Raw genomic sequence first — 18,750 nt, 5'->3', positions numbered from 1 at the left:
TACGAATGAACAAGCAACCTAGTAACCCAGGAAAGAATTCTTCACAGCGCTTAAACTTGTCGTCCTAGCTCCCTGAGATTACATACACAAATCATGGGACAAAAGTGGTATAAGACTCTTGTGCGTAGATAACCACCCAAGACAATGGTCTTGTGCTAACCCTTCGAGAGTTCCACGCAGTGAAATGTTTTATAATCCTTTTTTGTGCAGTAAGGCAAGGAAGAAAAGAAAAGCGGTTGGGCAAAGATTATCCAGGAGAAAGAAAGAGACTCTTTTGGGGGTTCCAGTTGAAACACTATAAAGGACATAATTAACTTCACAATTCTTTGTGTTTTTCATTTGACTGCAGGGAGGAGATGAAAGAGGACTGCTAAGCCTTGCATTCCATCCCAATTACAAGAAAAATGGAAAGCTGTATGTGTCTTATACCACCAACCAAGAACGGTGGGCTATCGGGCCTCATGACCACATTCTTAGAGTCGTGGAATACACAGTGTCCAGGTATGGCTGAAATCCATCGGAGCATACTGATTCTGTTATCTTGTTTTCTCTTCATCCTTTCATAAGCTTTTTGTTTAGAAATTGCCAATAATTAGCCAAAAGGTGGCAGTAATTAAAGCAAAAATCTCCATCTTGCTGAAAATCCCATGTGTGTATATATTTAAGAGAAATTGAGAAAAATGATAGCTCTGTCATTTTTCTTGGTTATCTTTCAGCTTCTCCCCAGCTTCTAAAACTTAGAAATCAATGACATTCTCAGTGTTTTTTTTTTTTTATTAGCTCCATTCAAGCGTATGTTTCCTCACGTGTGAGATGTTGGTGTTTCTGTCTGTGTACGCTTAACATTTTAGTAGAAGATTCGCCTTTCGTCTTAAACAATCTCCTTATTTCCTCTCCTCACAATGTAGGAAGAATCCCCATCAGGTTGATTTGAGAACAGCCAGAGTGTTTCTGGAAGTCGCAGAGCTGCACCGAAAGCATCTGGGAGGACAATTGCTCTTTGGTCCTGACGGCTTTCTGTATATCATCCTCGGAGACGGGATGATCACGCTGGACGACATGGAAGAAATGGATGGGCTAAGGTAAAAGTCACAGGGAACAGGTGCTCACTGGTGTTAAGATGTTCGCACTGGCCGAAGGAAGGGTCTGAGCTGGTGAGTTAGGAATCCTTAAATAAAATATAAAAAAGGGCTGGAGGGGCCAGGGTGGTGGCCTAGCAGTAGAGCGCTCACCTAGCACGTGCTAGGCCCTGGGTTCCATCCTCAGCACCACAGATGAATAACTAAATAAAGGTATTGTGTCCAACTACAACTAAAAATTTAAAAATTAAACAAAATTTTTTTTAAAAGGGCTCAGTGGTTAAGCATCCCTGGGTTCAATTCCCAGTACCATTTAAAAAAAAAAAAAAGAAAGAAAGAAAGAACCATCTTTGAATCACATCACTTGCCTAGGTAAATGACTTTAGTTGTCAGTGTCAGCATTTGTAAACTGAAGAGGAATTCAATATCATGCTGATATAATATTGACATAATGTTGCATACTTCTGAGCTGTGGGACTGGGCCTATAATACCCAGCCCTGAGAAGTGAGCGGTTCCCCTCTCTGGTGTCAGCAGCCCTGCATGCCCACATAGTCCTTGGTCACCTTCTAGCTATGTCTTAGAGGGGTGCCTTATCTGAACCCATTTAACAGTGCCTTCTCTGCCCCTCCTTTCATTTTCCACCATATGGAACTTGGAACCTTAATAATGTTGTCTTGAATAAGCAGATGGTTCTTTTATTCATAGAGCAATGTCACCACGTTTAGTTTAGGCAAACGGAAAGCACTTATGCCCTCCTCCAATTTCTCAGTGATTTCACAGGCTCGGTACTACGGCTGGACGTGGACACAGATGTGTGCAGTGTGCCTTATTCCATACCAAGGAGCAACCCGCACTTCAACAGCACCAACCAGCCCCCAGAAGTGTTTGCCCACGGGCTCCACGATCCAGGCAGGTGAGAATGCAAACCTGTCTTCGCTGCTGCTGCTTTAAAGCAGGGCTGGAATTTGGCAACTGGGAAAAGACAGAGGGTGTCAGATCACAGACTGCCCAGGGTGACGGAAATCTTACCAGGTCATTATCCGAGCAAGTCTTCAGCCCTCTTTGTTCTATTAATGCGTGAAGCAGATTGAGAAAGCAGATTAGACAAGGGAAAGGGCAAATTCATAGAGAAAATCTGTCTCATATTTGGGGGGGATTTTTATTTGCTAAACATTATTGAACTAGTAGATTTCAATCTGAATAATTTTAAGCGATCATTAATCTTTGGATTTGCTTCCTTAAATTCGCTTAAATTTTCTTTTCTTTTTTTTTTTAATTATTGGTTGTTCAAAACATTACAAAGCTCAAAATTTTATTTTCTTTATTGTCTTCATCTATTTGGTGCTGCTATAACAGAATACCACCGATTGGGTGATTTATAAAGAGTAGAGGTTATTTTGCTCATTATTCTGGAGGCTGGAGAGTCCAAGGCTGTGGTCCTGGCATCTGCTCAGCATCTGCTGTGTCATCCCATGGTGGAGGAGAGAGGGCCAGAGAGGGAGCAAGAAGGGAGGTAGAGGACAGAGACAGAGGTGGCCAACTCATCCTTTTATCAGAGCTCACTCCTGGTATAACTCACTCACTCCCACAATAATATCATTCATCCACTCACCTCGTACAGACCTCACTGGGAGAGGTAGTGCAGGCCAGTAATATCAGCAGCTCGGGAAGCTAAGACGGGGATCACGAGTTCAAAGCCAGCCTCAGCAAAATCAAGGTGCTAAGCAACTCAGTGAGACCCTGTCTCTAAATAAAATACAAAATAGGGCTGGGGATGTGACTCAGTGGTTGAGTGCCCTTGAGTTCAATTCCCGGCACGCCCACCTTCAAAAAAGGCCTCACCACTCAACACGGTTGGTTGCACTGAAGATTAAGAGTCCAGCACATGAACATGGTAGGACACAGTCAAACCACAGCTCTAACCTCTTAATTGGGGGTGATAACAACTACATTGTAAGGATGCTGTTGTGATTCAATAAAAATCTATAGGTAAAGCACAAAGTACCACTCTTGATAGTTCTTACCGTAACTTCCCTTAACATAGGATGAGCAGAGTTAATTTGCAAGGAGTTGAACTAAATGTTAACTTTTTTCTTATGTGAAAAAAAAAAAATACAAATACTAAAGGAACTCATTGGCTGCTTGCTGTACTAACACACCAAAAAGAAACAAAAACTAAGAAGTGCATAGAGTGAGAAATTTTAGGTACCCTGAAAAATACTCCTCAGTATAACACAGAATCCCATGATGAAAGCCCCACCCGGTCTGCAGTCTATTATTCTTACTAAGGGGTATCTGGCCACATTCGTTCATTTATTAGCTGAGTTATTATTTCTGTTTAATGTTTATTGAGTGTTCACTATGTGCAAGGTGAATATTTCTCAAAATTTGTTATTTTCATAATCCCTCATGCCCTTCATCTCCTCTCCATCAAAGCCCAGGCCCACAGTTCATTTCCTTTTTGGCATCTCAGCAGATCTTAAAATCTGTTCGACAGGGAATACTTAAGGTGGGTTCAGGATGTGGGGGAAACTGTCACATTCCATTCCGATGGCTCAGAACTCACAGATACCACCACCAAGCAGCACTTTGAAGTCCAGCAGCCTGAGTCACCACAAGCCCACTGGAGCCTTCTTGCAATCTTCCTGGGGGTCCTGAATCTCGGTGTGAAAACACAGATGAGGTGCCTCCCAGAACATAAGTGTGGCAAGATGCCTGTGCTGTGGAGTCCCACCTCCTCTGGCGGCAGAGGGCCGCAGAAGGAAATGTCAGTGTTTATATTCCACCTCCCTCCAAGAGAATTTTAAGCTGAAAAAGGTTTCATAAAGCTGAAAAGAAACTCAAATTATGGGCTAAAAGCAAACCTCGCTGTTATTAAGCAGCTGACTGCAGGGTGCTAACCTGGGTATCCCATATACAGTATCTCCTTTATGTCTCTCAGCAGTAATCAGAGGCAGCCAGCATCTGCACCCCCAAAACCCTCTGTTTTAATAGACTTATCCTTTAGAGCACTTGTGAGTTCACAGCAAAATTGAGCAAAAGGTAGTGACATTTCCTGTGCACCCCATCTGCTCTTAAATATAGCCTCTGCCATTATCACACCCCTCTGGAGTGAGACATGGGTTCCAGTGATGGGATGATATTGGCACAACAAAATCACCCAGCACCCATGGAGTGCATTAGGGAGCACTGTTGGTGGTGTACTATTTGGGTTTGGACAAATGGATAATGACATGTAGCCACCGTAGTAGCATCCTATGGAGCAGTTGCACTGTCTGGCCCCTTTTATGTAAGAAACTGAATGTAAAAGGTCCCCCAGTTCTCAGTGGACCTCGTGGCAGCCGGAGCCAGAGCTCACAGCCCCCAGCCATTCCACCTCTGGGAGAACTGGCCTTCTCTTCCAGATTTGCTGTTTCTTGTTGGAAACAAGTCAGACCTCTTTTTGCATAGTTTCTCCATCTTCAAAAGAACCGTAATACAGGAAAATTTTCTCATGCCATGTGGGTTTAGTTCCACCTTAAGTCACAGCATGTCTGTGCCATGATCCCTGCCAGGCATTGTCTTGGGTGAATCACTGAATTAAAAGGGGACAATAAAAGGACTGTTGCCTCCAGTGATTCTCAATGGAATGATTTTGCCTCCAGGGGACCTTGGCAATGTCTGGAAACATTTTTTTTTTTTTTTTTTTTGGTTTTAACAACTGGGTAGGATAGGGATGGGGGTAAACTGACATTACTGGCATTTAGTGGGTCGAAGCCAGGGATCCTGCCAAACATCTTCTGATTGGCAGGACAGCCCCACCCCCCATCTCTAAAATAAAGATTACCTGGCCCAAATTTTTGAGCAACCTAAAAAGCAATACAAGCCTGTTTTTCACATTTTGGAGAACTGATTATCCAAACTTCATTCTTCCTCCAGACTCTCTATGCTTACTCCTTCACTGACTTAAACATTCAACAAATACTGAGCCCCTCTTCCATCCTCAGCTTTGAACTAGGTCACAGGAACATAGGGATAAGGAAGCTGCAAGTGATGTCTGCCCCTGCTAGAGCCGAAGTCCGTGGCTGGAGTCACAGAGGTTTCTGGACCCCAGATGAGGTGCAGAGACCATGAAGACAGAGTAGACATAAAAGTGCTTCGTGCTTGTGGGACCAACTTTATTTCACTCTGGCATTGGAATCCATGTTTTCCTCTGTTGGAGCAGAGCCATGCTGAGCTTTAGAATGTAGCATCAGAACTAATACTACCCAAAACTAACCCTCTAACGAAGATGGTATCACGTGGTGCAGATGTGGTTGATAGCACTGACTTTTATTCATAGTTCTTTGCCAATGTCTTGTACATAAGATGGCCCGTAAGAACAGACCAACAAGTGTTTGAAGACAGGGGACACAATCCTGAAGAAGGGAGAGACCGAGAGAAATTAAGATATAGACTCCAGAGGTAATTAAGCTTCAGCAGAGTAAACAAAACACACCAGGATGTTTCCGTTTTGGTTTCTAGAAAATCCAAACTAAATTGCTCATAGGATCCTGTCCAGCCCACAGAGGGTTCCTTCCTATGTCGGGAGTCTCCAGTCTGAGCTTGGAAGATGCCCTGCTAGGAATTAATGGGTATCCACCTCTTCTGTTATGCAGATGCGCTGTGGATCGACATCCCATGGATATAAACATCAATTTAACAATACTTTGTTCAGACTCCAATGGAAAAAACAGATCGTCAGCCAGAATCCTACAGATAATAAAGGGGAAAGATTATGGTAAGTTGAACATAATTTGTTGATTTTTGTCTTCCTTCCAGTTTGGTTTTAGTATATTAATTGAAGAGAAAAGGATTTCTGCAAAATGAGATTTTGAGCAGGCCTGAAAACACCGATCTAAACAGTGGTGAGGAGGTCAATCACTCCTGTTTTAAAGGTCTGGGGACTCTCACAAGTCTTAAGGGTTCTATGTAGCTGATTGCCATTCCCACGGATTGAATAGTTCCCCTGTAGGTCCAAATAATATAATGGTTTCAAAACTTAGTGGCTTCTACTTTGCTCATCTGCAAATCAACATGAATAACTTCAACTTATTTAATATAATAAGGGAGAACTTGTCCTAACATCTTATACACAAGGGAAAACAAAGTCTTAAAGGTAAGACATTTCTCAATATTCAACGTGCTAGTTTCAGCAATTAGGAAAATTATAAGTGCTTCAAATAAGAATGTAATTTTTTTAAAAGGTGTTTATTTTAGAGAAAACAAAGTAATCGACTTGTAAAAACAAGTCATGGGAATGGGGTGTTTAAACATTATTTTTAATAACATGACTACTGGGATATTTAGAGAGAACATATAAAAATATAAAATTGGGTAATTGTGAAGTCCAAAATACTTAGTATTTTTCAATATTTTAGTATAGATTCCTTTTGAAGGTGGCTGTATATTAGATATTAGTATAGTTCAGAAAATATAGTGGATTAAGATTATTAAAATGGTTTCTTCTTCTATTTACTCATTCAATTCTGATATTTATTTAGCACCTGGAATGAAACACCTGTGTTAGTCCATGTGGTATTCAGTTCTTGTACTTTATTTTTTTTTGGGGGGGGGCATGTTTGTGTATATGTGAGCATCTTATAAAAGCCAAACCAAAAAATAATGTGGCTTGGGGGGAAAAAAATTCTAGTGAGCACTTGCTCAATGGAATTTGGCCTATATCATAGATTAAATTCTACAATTACATTAATTGAGGTTGAGCTAAAACTAATTACAGCATCAACAGCTTTATATTTTTGTATTTTAAAACATGTCCACAGGGCTGACTGCATGCCAGATCTGTAGTCAGCACTTTATGAACCTTATTCATCTCATCGGTAGAACAATTCTGTGTGACCGGCACGGTCATTGGCCACATCTCTCTCGGATGAGTAAACTGAGGCATAGGTTAATTATCCTTCCATCCAGAATGAGAAAGGGTGGGTTTGAACCCAAGCAATCTGACTGTAGAATTCACAGTCAATTACACTGCCTCTCAGGATGCTAAGTGTTTAAAACTAGTCTTTTCTAATTGTCATAACATCATATTCAATATAATGGTATGAGCCAAGCAGAGGGCTTTGAAATTACTTTCCACAAAAGCTTTGGCATAACAGACTGCCTGTTCATGGTGACTTATTTGATATTAAAGACGTAAAAAGCAATTTTCAGGTTAATTTGCAACTGGCTTTGGAACTTTTCTGTTGCAATTACCAGACATATACTCAAGTAAGTAACAGCAAGCACGGCAAAACTGAGATGCATGACTATACAAACGTAATTCCAAAGAAATTACTGGAGTGGATTTTGTTAACCACACAACTCTATAAACGAAATTCTTAAAATATTTTAAGTGAAGATGTTGACTAAGTGACATTGCTTTTAAATATACAATAAATGTGGTTTCAAATATCTTTTATGTACTATGCTTTTATTTTCAGTTAAGTGTGAACTTTTAAAGATTTTATATAATTTGACAGAGGTCTGGTTTGATAAGTGGAAGTATTCTTCCAAAACATTGACTATCTTAAAAATTAAGTTTTTTTTAAAAGTACATTGATTTTAAAGTAAATAACCACAATTTCCAAAATACCCAAATACTAATTATATTGAAAACTTGATATATCCTGGTGTTTATGACAATAACCAGAATCTGTATTCTTATTTCATTAAAATTTACCCAGAGATCTTTTAAATCTTGATGTTATTTAAAATAAGACTAATTATCTTCACTAAATATCTAAAGCAAGGATTCATCTCTTGCAGCATGTAACTTATTTCAGAGTCAGTCAAGTTCCTGAAATAATCATTGCTTGGCCTGCATATTTTCTTTTTCTTGGTGGAAATGTGTTTCTTTTGATCTAATGCTATATTTCTTTCCAGAAAGTGAACCATCGCTTTTAGAATTCAAGCCGTTCAGTAATGGTCCTTTGGTTGGTGGATTCGTTTACCGAGGCTGCCAGTCTGAAAGACTGTATGGAAGCTATGTTTTTGGAGATCGTAATGGGTATGTTTCCTGGTACCACAATTTGATATACCAAATGACATATTCATCGTCATTTGGTACATCAAATTGAATACTTTGTATTCAAATGATTGTCTGCCTTAGGGAGTCAGACCTGGGACACACATGAATATTACAGAAATGCTTTTCAACAGCCTTGATTAAATTCATAAAATGTTTAAGGGCCCATGAAGTCTTCAGATGGACTTTTCTTAGTATTTAGGCTTTTCCCTTCATCCTCAACATAAATTTACCAAGGATATAATTTGAAAACTGTTGTTTTGCATGAGTTGTGGATTTTTTTTTTTTTTTTGATGCTGGGGATTAGAACCCAGGGCCTCGTGCATGCAAGGCAAGCACTCTACCAATTGAGCTATATCCCCAGCCTGAAAATACTTTTTAAATTATCTTAGAAGGCTAATTTTTTCTTTCTAAATTTTTAAGACTTTGAGCAATAGAACATAATTCGTCTCTGTGGGTAGGAATATTATAAAATCAAATTTTAGCATCAATTTTTTGAAGTCATATTGTGGATAATTGTAAGAAACTGATGAAATCCACGTGAAGAATCTTGTTCCCCAAGTCTCTAACATGCCGGCACATGGCAGAGCTGAAGTGCTTGGGTGCTATAAGGAACCTGAAAAGTACACTGACCCCGCACTCTTCCTCCTGTCCCTCTCTCTGATCAATAGCACAACATGGAGTCTAGTCCTGGAGAGGAAATATCATTCTCTGGATGAAGGGGAGGGCTTTTCTCATACTCAGGTACCAAAGTATTATCTTTGAGTACTTTCTCAGCGGATGGGAATTTCACAGTACTCACACAGATAATGGGCTATATATTCTTCCCTTGAGAAGCCAGGTCTATGACACAACAATTACTTCACTGCAAATTTTAATTGAAACATTTTATTGTCATCTTTCATCAAAAGCATGTTTTCATGGTAGGTGTCTGGTATGTTTTTGCTTTAGAAATTTCTTAACTCTCCAGCAAAGTCCAGTGACCAAGCAATGGCAAGAGAAACCACTCTGTCTTGGCACCAGTGGGTCCTGTCGAGGCTACTTTTCCGGTCACATCTTGGGATTTGGAGAAGATGAATTAGGTACTGTATGAATTCCTTCAAATAAGTTCCATTCTCACTCCCTCGCTCAAGATACTTTGTTCTGTCCTAAAGAATAACAGACTTGTCCTACAGTGTTGGGCATGTCATCCACAGCAGAGGATAAAATCTACTGGGGAGATGAAAGATGGGCCCATTCTGTCTTCTTTCCTAGTAACTTTTCCCTGAGGAAAAATACCTTATCTTCATTCTCAAAATATAAAACTAATAAAACAGGAAAAGAGGAGGCATGACGAGAAAGGCTTTTGAGGTTCAAAGCAAGAATTTTTAAATGTCTTCTGATATTTTTTTTTTCTGTTTATATTCTCTATCTGAAAACCTTCCATCTACTAGTGTGATCTGGAATAAATATATGTAAATACTTGTTGGAATCTGAAATTCCCTACACCCTTTATTTTTTAATTTTAACTTAAAAACATTTTTTCCCCATTTGGGCATGGTATCTGATTTGTACATTTTCTTTCCAATAGAATAGAAATTACCTATTGATGATCCATAGAATGACTTTTTTTTTTTTTTTTTTGGCAAGCTTAGCAGACTGTACCCAGGAAGCAAAAAGAAGTTGAAATTGGAATGGGATCAAACAGACAGTGAAAATTTTACTCTCTTTCTATTTTAAATTACAGGGATAAAGGTAGCTTTTATTATTTCCTTTCAAGAACAATATCCAAATAAACCATGGCTCTTATGTTTCATCAGCCTCAGAAATGAATTTCTAGTCACTGAAAGAGTACCTGTTTCCTATTTCAATCAGAACACTTTCTCTAAAAGTCCAGATTGATTTTCTTTTTACATTAAGTGAAAAGATTCATCAGAAATAGTTCCATGCCACTCACTTAGATTAATAAGGAACTCAGACAAGACTCCTGCAACACAAAGTATTTCAGAGTCATGGGAACCTAATGATTCAAAGGAAAGAAGTCCATCTGTTCTTGTCCCAGCAGTGAAAGCATTTTACAACCAATTTTTCCCTGACATCCTCCTTCCCCACTCAAAGAAACCCGACAGATACTTTTTCTTGCTTACATCTTCTGTAATGTAATTTAAATTTTATGGGCAAACTTTGATTCTAAGAATAATTAAATTGTGGCCGAGTTAGAAATTAACGTGTAGATGTTGTGATTGAGTCGTTTTGATTTTCATGGACAAGAACTCAACATCAATCACGTTAGCATCATTGCTATTGGCTCAGATATCCCAAATATCTGTGAACACTTAAGAGTATGTTGTGTTGGGAGCAAAACTAAAAAACTAAAGCGAATGCACTCCTAACTCTACAACCCTGTATATACTTCATAATTAAGATAAATAAGCCAAGTGTGGTGCACACCTGAAATCCAAATGACTCTGGAGGCTGAGGCAGGAGGATTGCAAGTTCAAGGATAGCCTCATCAGTTTAGTGAGACCCTGTCTCAAAATAAAAAATAAAAAGGACTGGCTCAGTGGTAAAGAGTTCTTGGGTACAATCCCCAATAAATAAACAAATATACTTTTGATGAAATACATCTTAACTGGAACTCTCTAGCTTTAATTCAAGAGCTATGTGAGAAAATGAGCAAGGTTTTGCACCTTTTGAAGCAAAAAGTTTTGAGAGTCTGGTATTTGGGGTGTGTTACTTTCTTCAACTATAAAGTCAGGATGGCTTTGTTGTAAGGATTAAATGAGGTAAACTTATAAAGTATTTGACTTTTGCTTATGTCCTTTTTCCATTTCATGTTTATTTTCTCTGAGGAGTCTATATTTTTATCGTAAACCTTGTGACATCTTTTCAGAAACAGAAAAGTAGTTATATGCCCACTAAAAACATGGAATCTTCTTCCAGAATACATCAAACACTATTTCATGAGTGTGGACAGAATGAAAATTTTAAAACCTGATAGGCATATAATCACTAATACAGCTTCTAATTTCTATTCATGTGACTCATTCTATACATTGACATATGATATCAATGTCCCCCTCACTCCTTCTCCCTTCTTCTCCCTCTCTCTCCTCAATGTTATTTTAATATCTTTTTAAAAGCTCTAGATTTAAAATGAGCACCTCCATTCCATCCAGCTCAAATTAACAGTAACAACCTGGTAACCGAAACCTTTCAATCTTGGGCAAAAGATAAGTCTAGGTAAAACGTATCCATTCGACACTCATTCCATAAATATTTATTGAGCACCTACTCTGTTCTAAAGGGATACAGTAATAAATAAAAGACAAAAAAATATTCTGCTAGCATAAAACTTGTAAATGAGGAGGACAATTACAATCTTTTAAAATATACTGTAGGTCAATGGTAATAAGCGCTTTGAAGAAAAATCTCGGCGCAAAGAGGGGTACTTGGGAGTTGAAGAAGTACAGTTTTCAGTACTGCAGTCAGAAATGGTGATACTTAAGCACAGAATCAAAGGAAGGGAGATGGTGACCCTAGTGGAGGCTTGGGAGAAGCCTGCCTCACATGTTGAAAGCCAAGAGGCCAGAGAGGCTAGAGAAGGATGGAGCAGGGCCAGCAACGGGGGCCTCTAAACAGGCCACTGTCAGGACTCACTTTTGCTCTGAGAGGGATGAGCAAGGGCTTGCCCTGGAGCCTTAATGGGATATGGAAAGAAGTGACTGGAGTCCAGGGTGTTCTGGACGCGCCCTGAAGTTAGACTGATGGCGCACGGTCATCATCTTTAGGCCAAGGAGCTTCCTGAAGAGGAATGCAGATAGAGACAGAGACAAATGCATGCAGTGCTGTAAATGAGCTTCCTGTTATCTCTTTCCCCAACAGGTGAAGTTTACATTTTATCAAGCAGTAAAAGTATGACCCAGACTCACAACGGGAAACTCTACAAGATTGTAGATCCAAAAAGGTGAGGTTTCTTTTTATTCTTTGCAATCAATCAGGTAAGAGTCTTCCTCCAGTTATTTGACTTCATTCAAATGAGGCGCGGAAGAGTCGTATTGAAGCAGTCAGCTGCGATGAACACTTCACCCATTCCATGTGCTGAGGGCATCCCCAGAGGACCCTCTGCCCCATCTTCCAGGGCTGCGCTTAACCTCTCGGAACTCTAGGGCTCATTCATGCTCCTGTCACCCCAGCATTGTATTTGTGAAATCTGAGTTCTCGGTTAAAAGCCAGGGGAGGAACTCGACGTGTGAGGCAGTGGCTTCGGCTCTGGTGTTGGAAGGAATAAACCCCTTATTTTTTGAGAAAACGAGAAACATGCTGGCAGACGTTGCAGCTGCTAGTATGATTTTTCTTAGGTCATCAGGATGAGTTGTTTTGGCAGTTCCACATCTGAGCCTCATTTCGAAACTATCTGACAGCTCAAGGCTCTCATGAAGACGGCTGTGACCAAGCAAATGTTTTTAACCCAAGAAGCACTTTGTTATTGGCCTCAGCCAAGGGTAGAGTTGACTGTTTTAAGCCTTTAAAGAACATGTTCATCCTGCTCCTGCTCCTTCCCATCCTCCCATCTCAACATACAACTTGCCCATCAGCTTAAATCATCATTAATCAGTTGTTAATTTCATGCCTGAGACCCCAAGTACCAAAAGCTGCTAAAATTATAGCTGTTAAATAGTCATTAGTTAGAAGTTTAGAAAAAACTCACTGTATAGCAAGAACTAAGAGTTCTCACTCTTTAACCAAACGATGCTGCAAATTCCAGATTGTTCCTACATGAATTTTGTAGAATTTTAAGTCTCTTTCAAGAGAATAAGTTCTAATAATCTGAAAAGTTTGTGAACAGGATTTAAGTATGTGAACAGGATTATTTTGGAAATATGAGCTAATTACTAGCATAGTAGTGTTCAGCAAAAATGTTTTTTCAAAACCTTTGAGGCAGAATTTAGAGAACATCAACTTTAAAAAGAGAACAATATAAAGGCATTCCTTGAAAAGTTGACCAAAGGCATTGATGTAGTTCCCTTTTTAAATTACTACCTGTAAATTGTCAGTTGTGTGTGTTTTCCTGAAAGAGCCACTGACTAACAAAACGCATGTCCTCTTCCCTTTTTTATACAATAAAGCCCTTTCTTTCCTGGGGGAAATACAGGTTGACATTGGCTACTGCAGAGCAAAAAGAAGAATAACGCATTTTAGCTAGGTACAGTGGTGCATGCCTGTAATCCCAGCAGTTCTAGAGGCTGAGACAGGAGGATCACAAGTTCAAGGACAGCTTCAGGAACCTAGTAAGACTCTAACTCAGAATAAAAAAACAAAAAGGGCTGAGGGTATAGCCTCATGGTATAGTGCCCCTGGGTTAAATCTCCAGTAACAAAAAAAAAAAAAAAAAAGAAGAAGAAAAAAAAAAAGAAAGAAAGAAAGAAAGAATAAGCCCCATTTTGAATGGTCTCTGGCCAGTATCACATGCCACATGCTGGTAGCATTGCTTTCCCTATTTGAAAGTACACGTTATCTTTCACAACGGGAAAATTATCCATCCATACACGGTAGGGATTTTATTTTTTTCTTTTTGAGTGTGAAACCAGTGTCCTCTTTAAGAAAAGCAAAGAAATGAATGAAAAAAACTGTCAGACACATAGGTACCTGTTGAAATTGGCAACATGAAGAATAAAATTTAAAACTAATGTTAATTCATGAAACAGCAGCTTTCTAACGATTTTTAATGAGGTGTAGGGATTTCACTCAGATCTAATGCAGTTAGTTTCAAAAGAGTCATTGCTGCTCCATTATGTTGTCAAACTCCATGTGCTTTTTGCAAGCTTCCTGGTAGTATTGTAATGAAGTCTCCCTTCTCACAGAAAAAAAAAAAAAAAATCTGTCTTCATCTGGTTTGTTTAGTCTGTTGGTGAGTGGAGGTGGATTTTACACCTTCAGTCCATTATTAGTGTCTAATTACCAGGGTTGCCGTAAGGGACCTTGGCTTGTGATCTTAGGGCCCCCTCTAGTAGGGTGGTCTCAGAGTGACATCCTGAAAGCCTGACTTCTCATTATGGTGCCTGTTTCTGGTGAGTCATGTCATGTGTGGGGCCAGGGTTAGGATCTGTGTTTGCTTTTCAGGAGGTGGGGGAAGTGACAGAGTCCCTAAGACACCGTCCTTGGACACGGGCACAGGCGAACACTTTAAAATCAAACCGACTCTAAGAAAACTAATGTTTTCATAAACATTTGTTGGGAGCCTCATGCTGTTTCGATTTGGTCGCCAACGTTTATTATTATAGTATTTCTCCCTAGATGAGTTGAAGTTCTTTATAAGCAGACACTTAAGTATGTGAACAGGATTATTTTGGAAATATGAGCTAATTACTAGCACAGTAGTGTTCAGGATGTCGGCATCACAGCAAAAATGTTTTTTCAAAACCTTTGAGGCAGAATTTAGAGAACATCAACTTTAAAAAGAGAACAATATAAAGGCATTCCTTGTTATGTAAAAATCGAACTCAAATTAAACTCTTAATTGTATTCTTGTGGAGAAGCCTTGTAAGAATAATGTTTCCACAATAACTTTCAAACATCAGTGGCTTTTGTGGCCCTGGAAAAGAAAAATACCAAATTATAATTTTTTTTTTAATTTCAAGAAGTTACATTTTTACTGTAGGATTTATGCTTTTTTAATGGTTTTTTTTGCTAGACACACACAATGAGATAATTTAGAAATCATATGCAATATCTCTTGAGTCATTGAGGCAAAAGCAGAGAAGGTTCCAAAATGACCACTTCAATGGGTTAAGGACAATTGGGTCCAAGGCTATGAATTACCTAACCATTTACATAAGCCTCAGGTCATTTACAGCAGGTCCACCTTCCCAGAAAAAGATGGTGAGATAACCTGCAGTGAATATCAAATGTCATTCCTTACTGTGAAACAAAAAAGAAAATTCAAAAATAAAAGAATACAACCATATTTCCCTCAGGCTTACCTAGCCTTCAGAAAGAACGTAAGGAAAAAAAAACCATCTGTAGGAAAACAGCACAGGAATGAATTCGCCTTCATGTCAGAACATTTTTTGAACACACTTAGGGGATATCCTTGGGGATGGAGCAGTCACATCTCGATCAAGTCAATTCCAGTCACCTGGCTGCCTCACCCAGCTCCCAGGGTTCCAGAACGTCTGTAGTACTGAGTTCAGCATGCCCTGACCCGGCAGACAAATAGGTTTCCATATACCGAGCACAGAATCTGGGCACTACTTCTAGTTCCACTTAGTAGTGCCCTGCTGGACTGGTCAGGAGCAAGGCTGTCCTAGTAGGACAGAGTCAGTTGTCTGCTCTCTGAATCTTCCTCAGACGGGATCCGCCCATGTCATTTCACCTACTGTGCCCCGTTGACATCAAAAAAGTACAGGTGATCATTCTTTCCCTGCCACATTTCCACAGAAGGCCCCAAAGAGATGGATAACGTATTTAAAACCTATTAAATAAATCTTTAGTATTAATGGTGCTCTTTCCATTCATGTTTGTAATTATTTTCAGGTAATTTCTCAACATTTGAGGTCCTCTTAGTTCCAAAATTGGGATCCAGAGGTCCTTGGAGGTTAATGAGCATTTAATACCTAACTTTCAAATGTTCAAGTCTCATCATTGATTCTTGGTCTTTACTAAATCTTTTCAGAATTAATCAAATGGTCCTGGAGGATGGAATTAAAGAATTCTGACAGAGTTATGTAACTTCCAAGCTTTATTTCTACTGAACACATTTTTTTTCTGTCAATTATGAACAGATGGTCCTTCAACATTTTTTTTTCAGATGAACCTAAACCAAATGACGTTTGCTTGCTTGCTCTTTCTTTCTTTCTTTCTTTCTTTCTTTCTTTCTTTCTTTCTTTCTTTCTTTCTTTCTTTCTTTCTTTCTTTTAATTTTGAAATGTTTCTAGGGTTTATTTCTCCAGGAATCTGTAAGGCAAAGTGATTCTGAACCATGCTGATTCACTTACTTTGCACGCCACTATCATTATATTTCAGCATGTTGCTTATCTGTTGCCCAATCACGTCCCACAGACCATTTCCTTAAGAGTCAATAAACTAACAATGCAAATTCCAGGCTTGAGAGGTCATTTTATAGAAATGTGGTTATTTCCAAACTCCTCCATGACTGATATCAAAACTGCCCCTCACGTCTCCTTCCCCACTCCTGCCCTCCCCCTCCGAGGTTCCACATGCACCCTTTGTTTATTCTTTCTTAATATCGTCATCCTATTCCTTCTGACGTTGGATGCTGCAGGACTGAATTTTTTTTTTTTCCCTCCGAAACAATCACTTCATAAGGGGAAATGGGTTCTGTTTATCCTTTGCATGTGTCTCAGGGAGCTGGCAGGCAGCTCTCTCATCGTAAAGAAAGTCATACATAATAGAGCAGCTTTAGCCCCAATAAGCCAGTCTAGTCCCAATTCATCAGCCCAAGTTTTATGCAAGTGGCCCCCTAAGTTGATAAATTCCCACAGTGCCTGTTGACCCAGCTGCCAAGTCCTCTTGCAGCAGGTGGTGTTTTCACGGCCACCCTGGCAGTAATACAAACTGTTTAGCAGCTCCATTGACCTTTCAGCTATTAACAGGGATACAGGCTCCACCAGGGACCAGTTTTCAAACATGACCGAATTTCTTAACACTAGAGGTCATGAACAAGTACATGCCCTATAAAAATCCATTCAGCATGGTGGATTTGGAGTCTGAAAGACAAGGAAGCATTTTCCACATTTTTTGCTATTATTATTATTAATTCTGCTTCTCCAGTAACCAAAAATGGATACACAGTTATCTGACTGCTTGTATTTTATTCCTTATATTACTATATTTCATGTGTGGTAAAATACCTTTCTAACTGACAAATCTTTCCTAAACTGCCACATAGCATCTGAAATTTCAAAGATATTTTATCAAAGAATTGGGAAAGATCAAAGTCAAAACTTCCAATGAATGGAGAACGTACATATATAATATATGGTAATGGACTTAGTGTAACTAGAATTTTATTCATACTGTAGCAAGATTTGCATACGCATGTGTATGTATGTGTCTATCTGTGTGTGTGTGTGTGTGTGTGTGTGTGTGTGTGTGTGTGTGTGTGTGTACTTACAGGGATCACTTAAATATACTCAGACAATACCTGCCATGTTACATAGGGACATTTCCTATTTTAAAATGAATAGAAAAATGTTTTTATTCTTGTTATTTATTAGCATATTATAGTTATACTTAATACTGGGATTCATTTTAACATACTCATAAATGCATAGAATATAATTTTCTTCATTTCAATCCCAGGAACTTTCTTTTTCCCTCCCCTTCCCTCTTCCACTGAACCACCTTCTGTATTGTTTTGGTCTTCTTTAATAAACAGAAGATATTATAAAATAACTTGTGAAAAAAATATAACCATCCTGCTTTGCTGGGGATTGAACCCAGGGGCTCTCTACCCCTGCCCTCAGACTTTTTAATTTTAATTTTGAGACAGTGTCTTGCTAAGTTGCCGAGGGTCTCACTAAGTAATCAAGGCTGGCCTGGAACTTTCGATCCCTCTGCCTCAGCCTCCCAAGTAGCTGGGATTACAGGTTTGTGCCACTGTGCCTGGCTACCATCCATGTTACTTTTTTTTTTTTTTTTTTTTTGTAGTTGTAGATGGACACAATGCCTTTATTTTATTTGTTTATTTTTATGTGGTGCTGAAGATCGAACCCAGTGCCTCACGCATGCTAGGCAAGTGCTCTGCCACTGAGCTACAGCCCCAGCCCCCATGTTACTTTTAAACACTTTATATGTCTTGTTTGTTTTTTTTTAATAGTCATAGGCCTATTCTCAAAATGCTAATAGATTTATATTTATGAAATGCACAACTAATTCTGTTTCTTCCCTGCTGATTTCTCACAGCCATTAAGATAAATCTAAACTTTATTTTTCCCCAGATTTGTTGCATGTATAATGACTTATAAAAACAGTATATGATCTAGTGTACAGTGTCTCCCCTTATTCTTGGAGAATATGTTCTAAGACCTCTAGTGGATGTCTTAAACTACAGATAGTACCAAACTCTATATGTGTGCTTTCTTTTTCCCCAATACTTACCTATGATAGCCTATTTTATAAATCAGGTACAGTGACAATTAACAGCAACAATAACAAAGTGAAACAATTATAACAATATGCTGTAATAAAAATCTATTTAAATGTATTAGTTGCCTATTTCTGCAATTTTCAACTTAATATTTTTGGATCATGATTGATCCCAAGTAACTGAAACCTCAGAAAGCTAGAGGGGTAAACAACTATACTGCACAATGTTTTGATAAATGTGAAATGATTACATGATTACATGAAGCTAATTAACATATCCACATTCTCACATACTTATCGCTTTTTTTAATGGTGAGACTATATATGTCTTCTGATGCATATTTCCCTGTTTCTTGGAGATGTGACATGATCCCAGCATTCAAAGGAATTTTGCTTTATACTAATTATATTCTTTCTTATTAATTCTGAAATATTGGGATATTAGCACTTTTAGTAACTAAAGATTGCTATGAAAACAATTGATAGGTACTTAGAAATGGCATTTGTTGAAATGTATATAAAGCAGAGAATGTGAA

General features: G+C 38.8%; 1 protein-coding gene across 2 annotated transcripts in view; it reads left to right on the top strand.

Moving 5' to 3' along the window:
- The window catches only part of Hhip (hedgehog interacting protein), a 97,047-nt gene that overhangs the window by 58,901 nt on the left and 19,396 nt on the right, over positions 1–18,750 (top strand). For both annotated transcript variants that reach the window (XM_078022072.1, XM_005327555.3), the window contains exons 5-11: positions 350–501; positions 909–1,082; positions 1,850–1,993; positions 5,718–5,839; positions 7,984–8,107; positions 9,077–9,207; positions 11,990–12,071. In XM_078022072.1, coding sequence (XP_077878198.1) covers positions 350–501; positions 909–1,082; positions 1,850–1,993; positions 5,718–5,839; positions 7,984–8,107; positions 9,077–9,207; positions 11,990–12,071 — 929 coding nt within the window. The remainder of the gene's footprint in view (positions 1–349; positions 502–908; positions 1,083–1,849; positions 1,994–5,717; positions 5,840–7,983; positions 8,108–9,076; positions 9,208–11,989; positions 12,072–18,750) is intronic.

This window comes from Ictidomys tridecemlineatus, chromosome 9, assembly GCF_052094955.1.
Source record: "Ictidomys tridecemlineatus isolate mIctTri1 chromosome 9, mIctTri1.hap1, whole genome shotgun sequence".
Classification (NCBI taxonomy): Eukaryota; Metazoa; Chordata; class Mammalia; order Rodentia; family Sciuridae; genus Ictidomys; species Ictidomys tridecemlineatus.
Note: the sequence above shows the minus strand (reverse complement) of the source record. Positions and strands in the feature narration are given on the sequence as shown.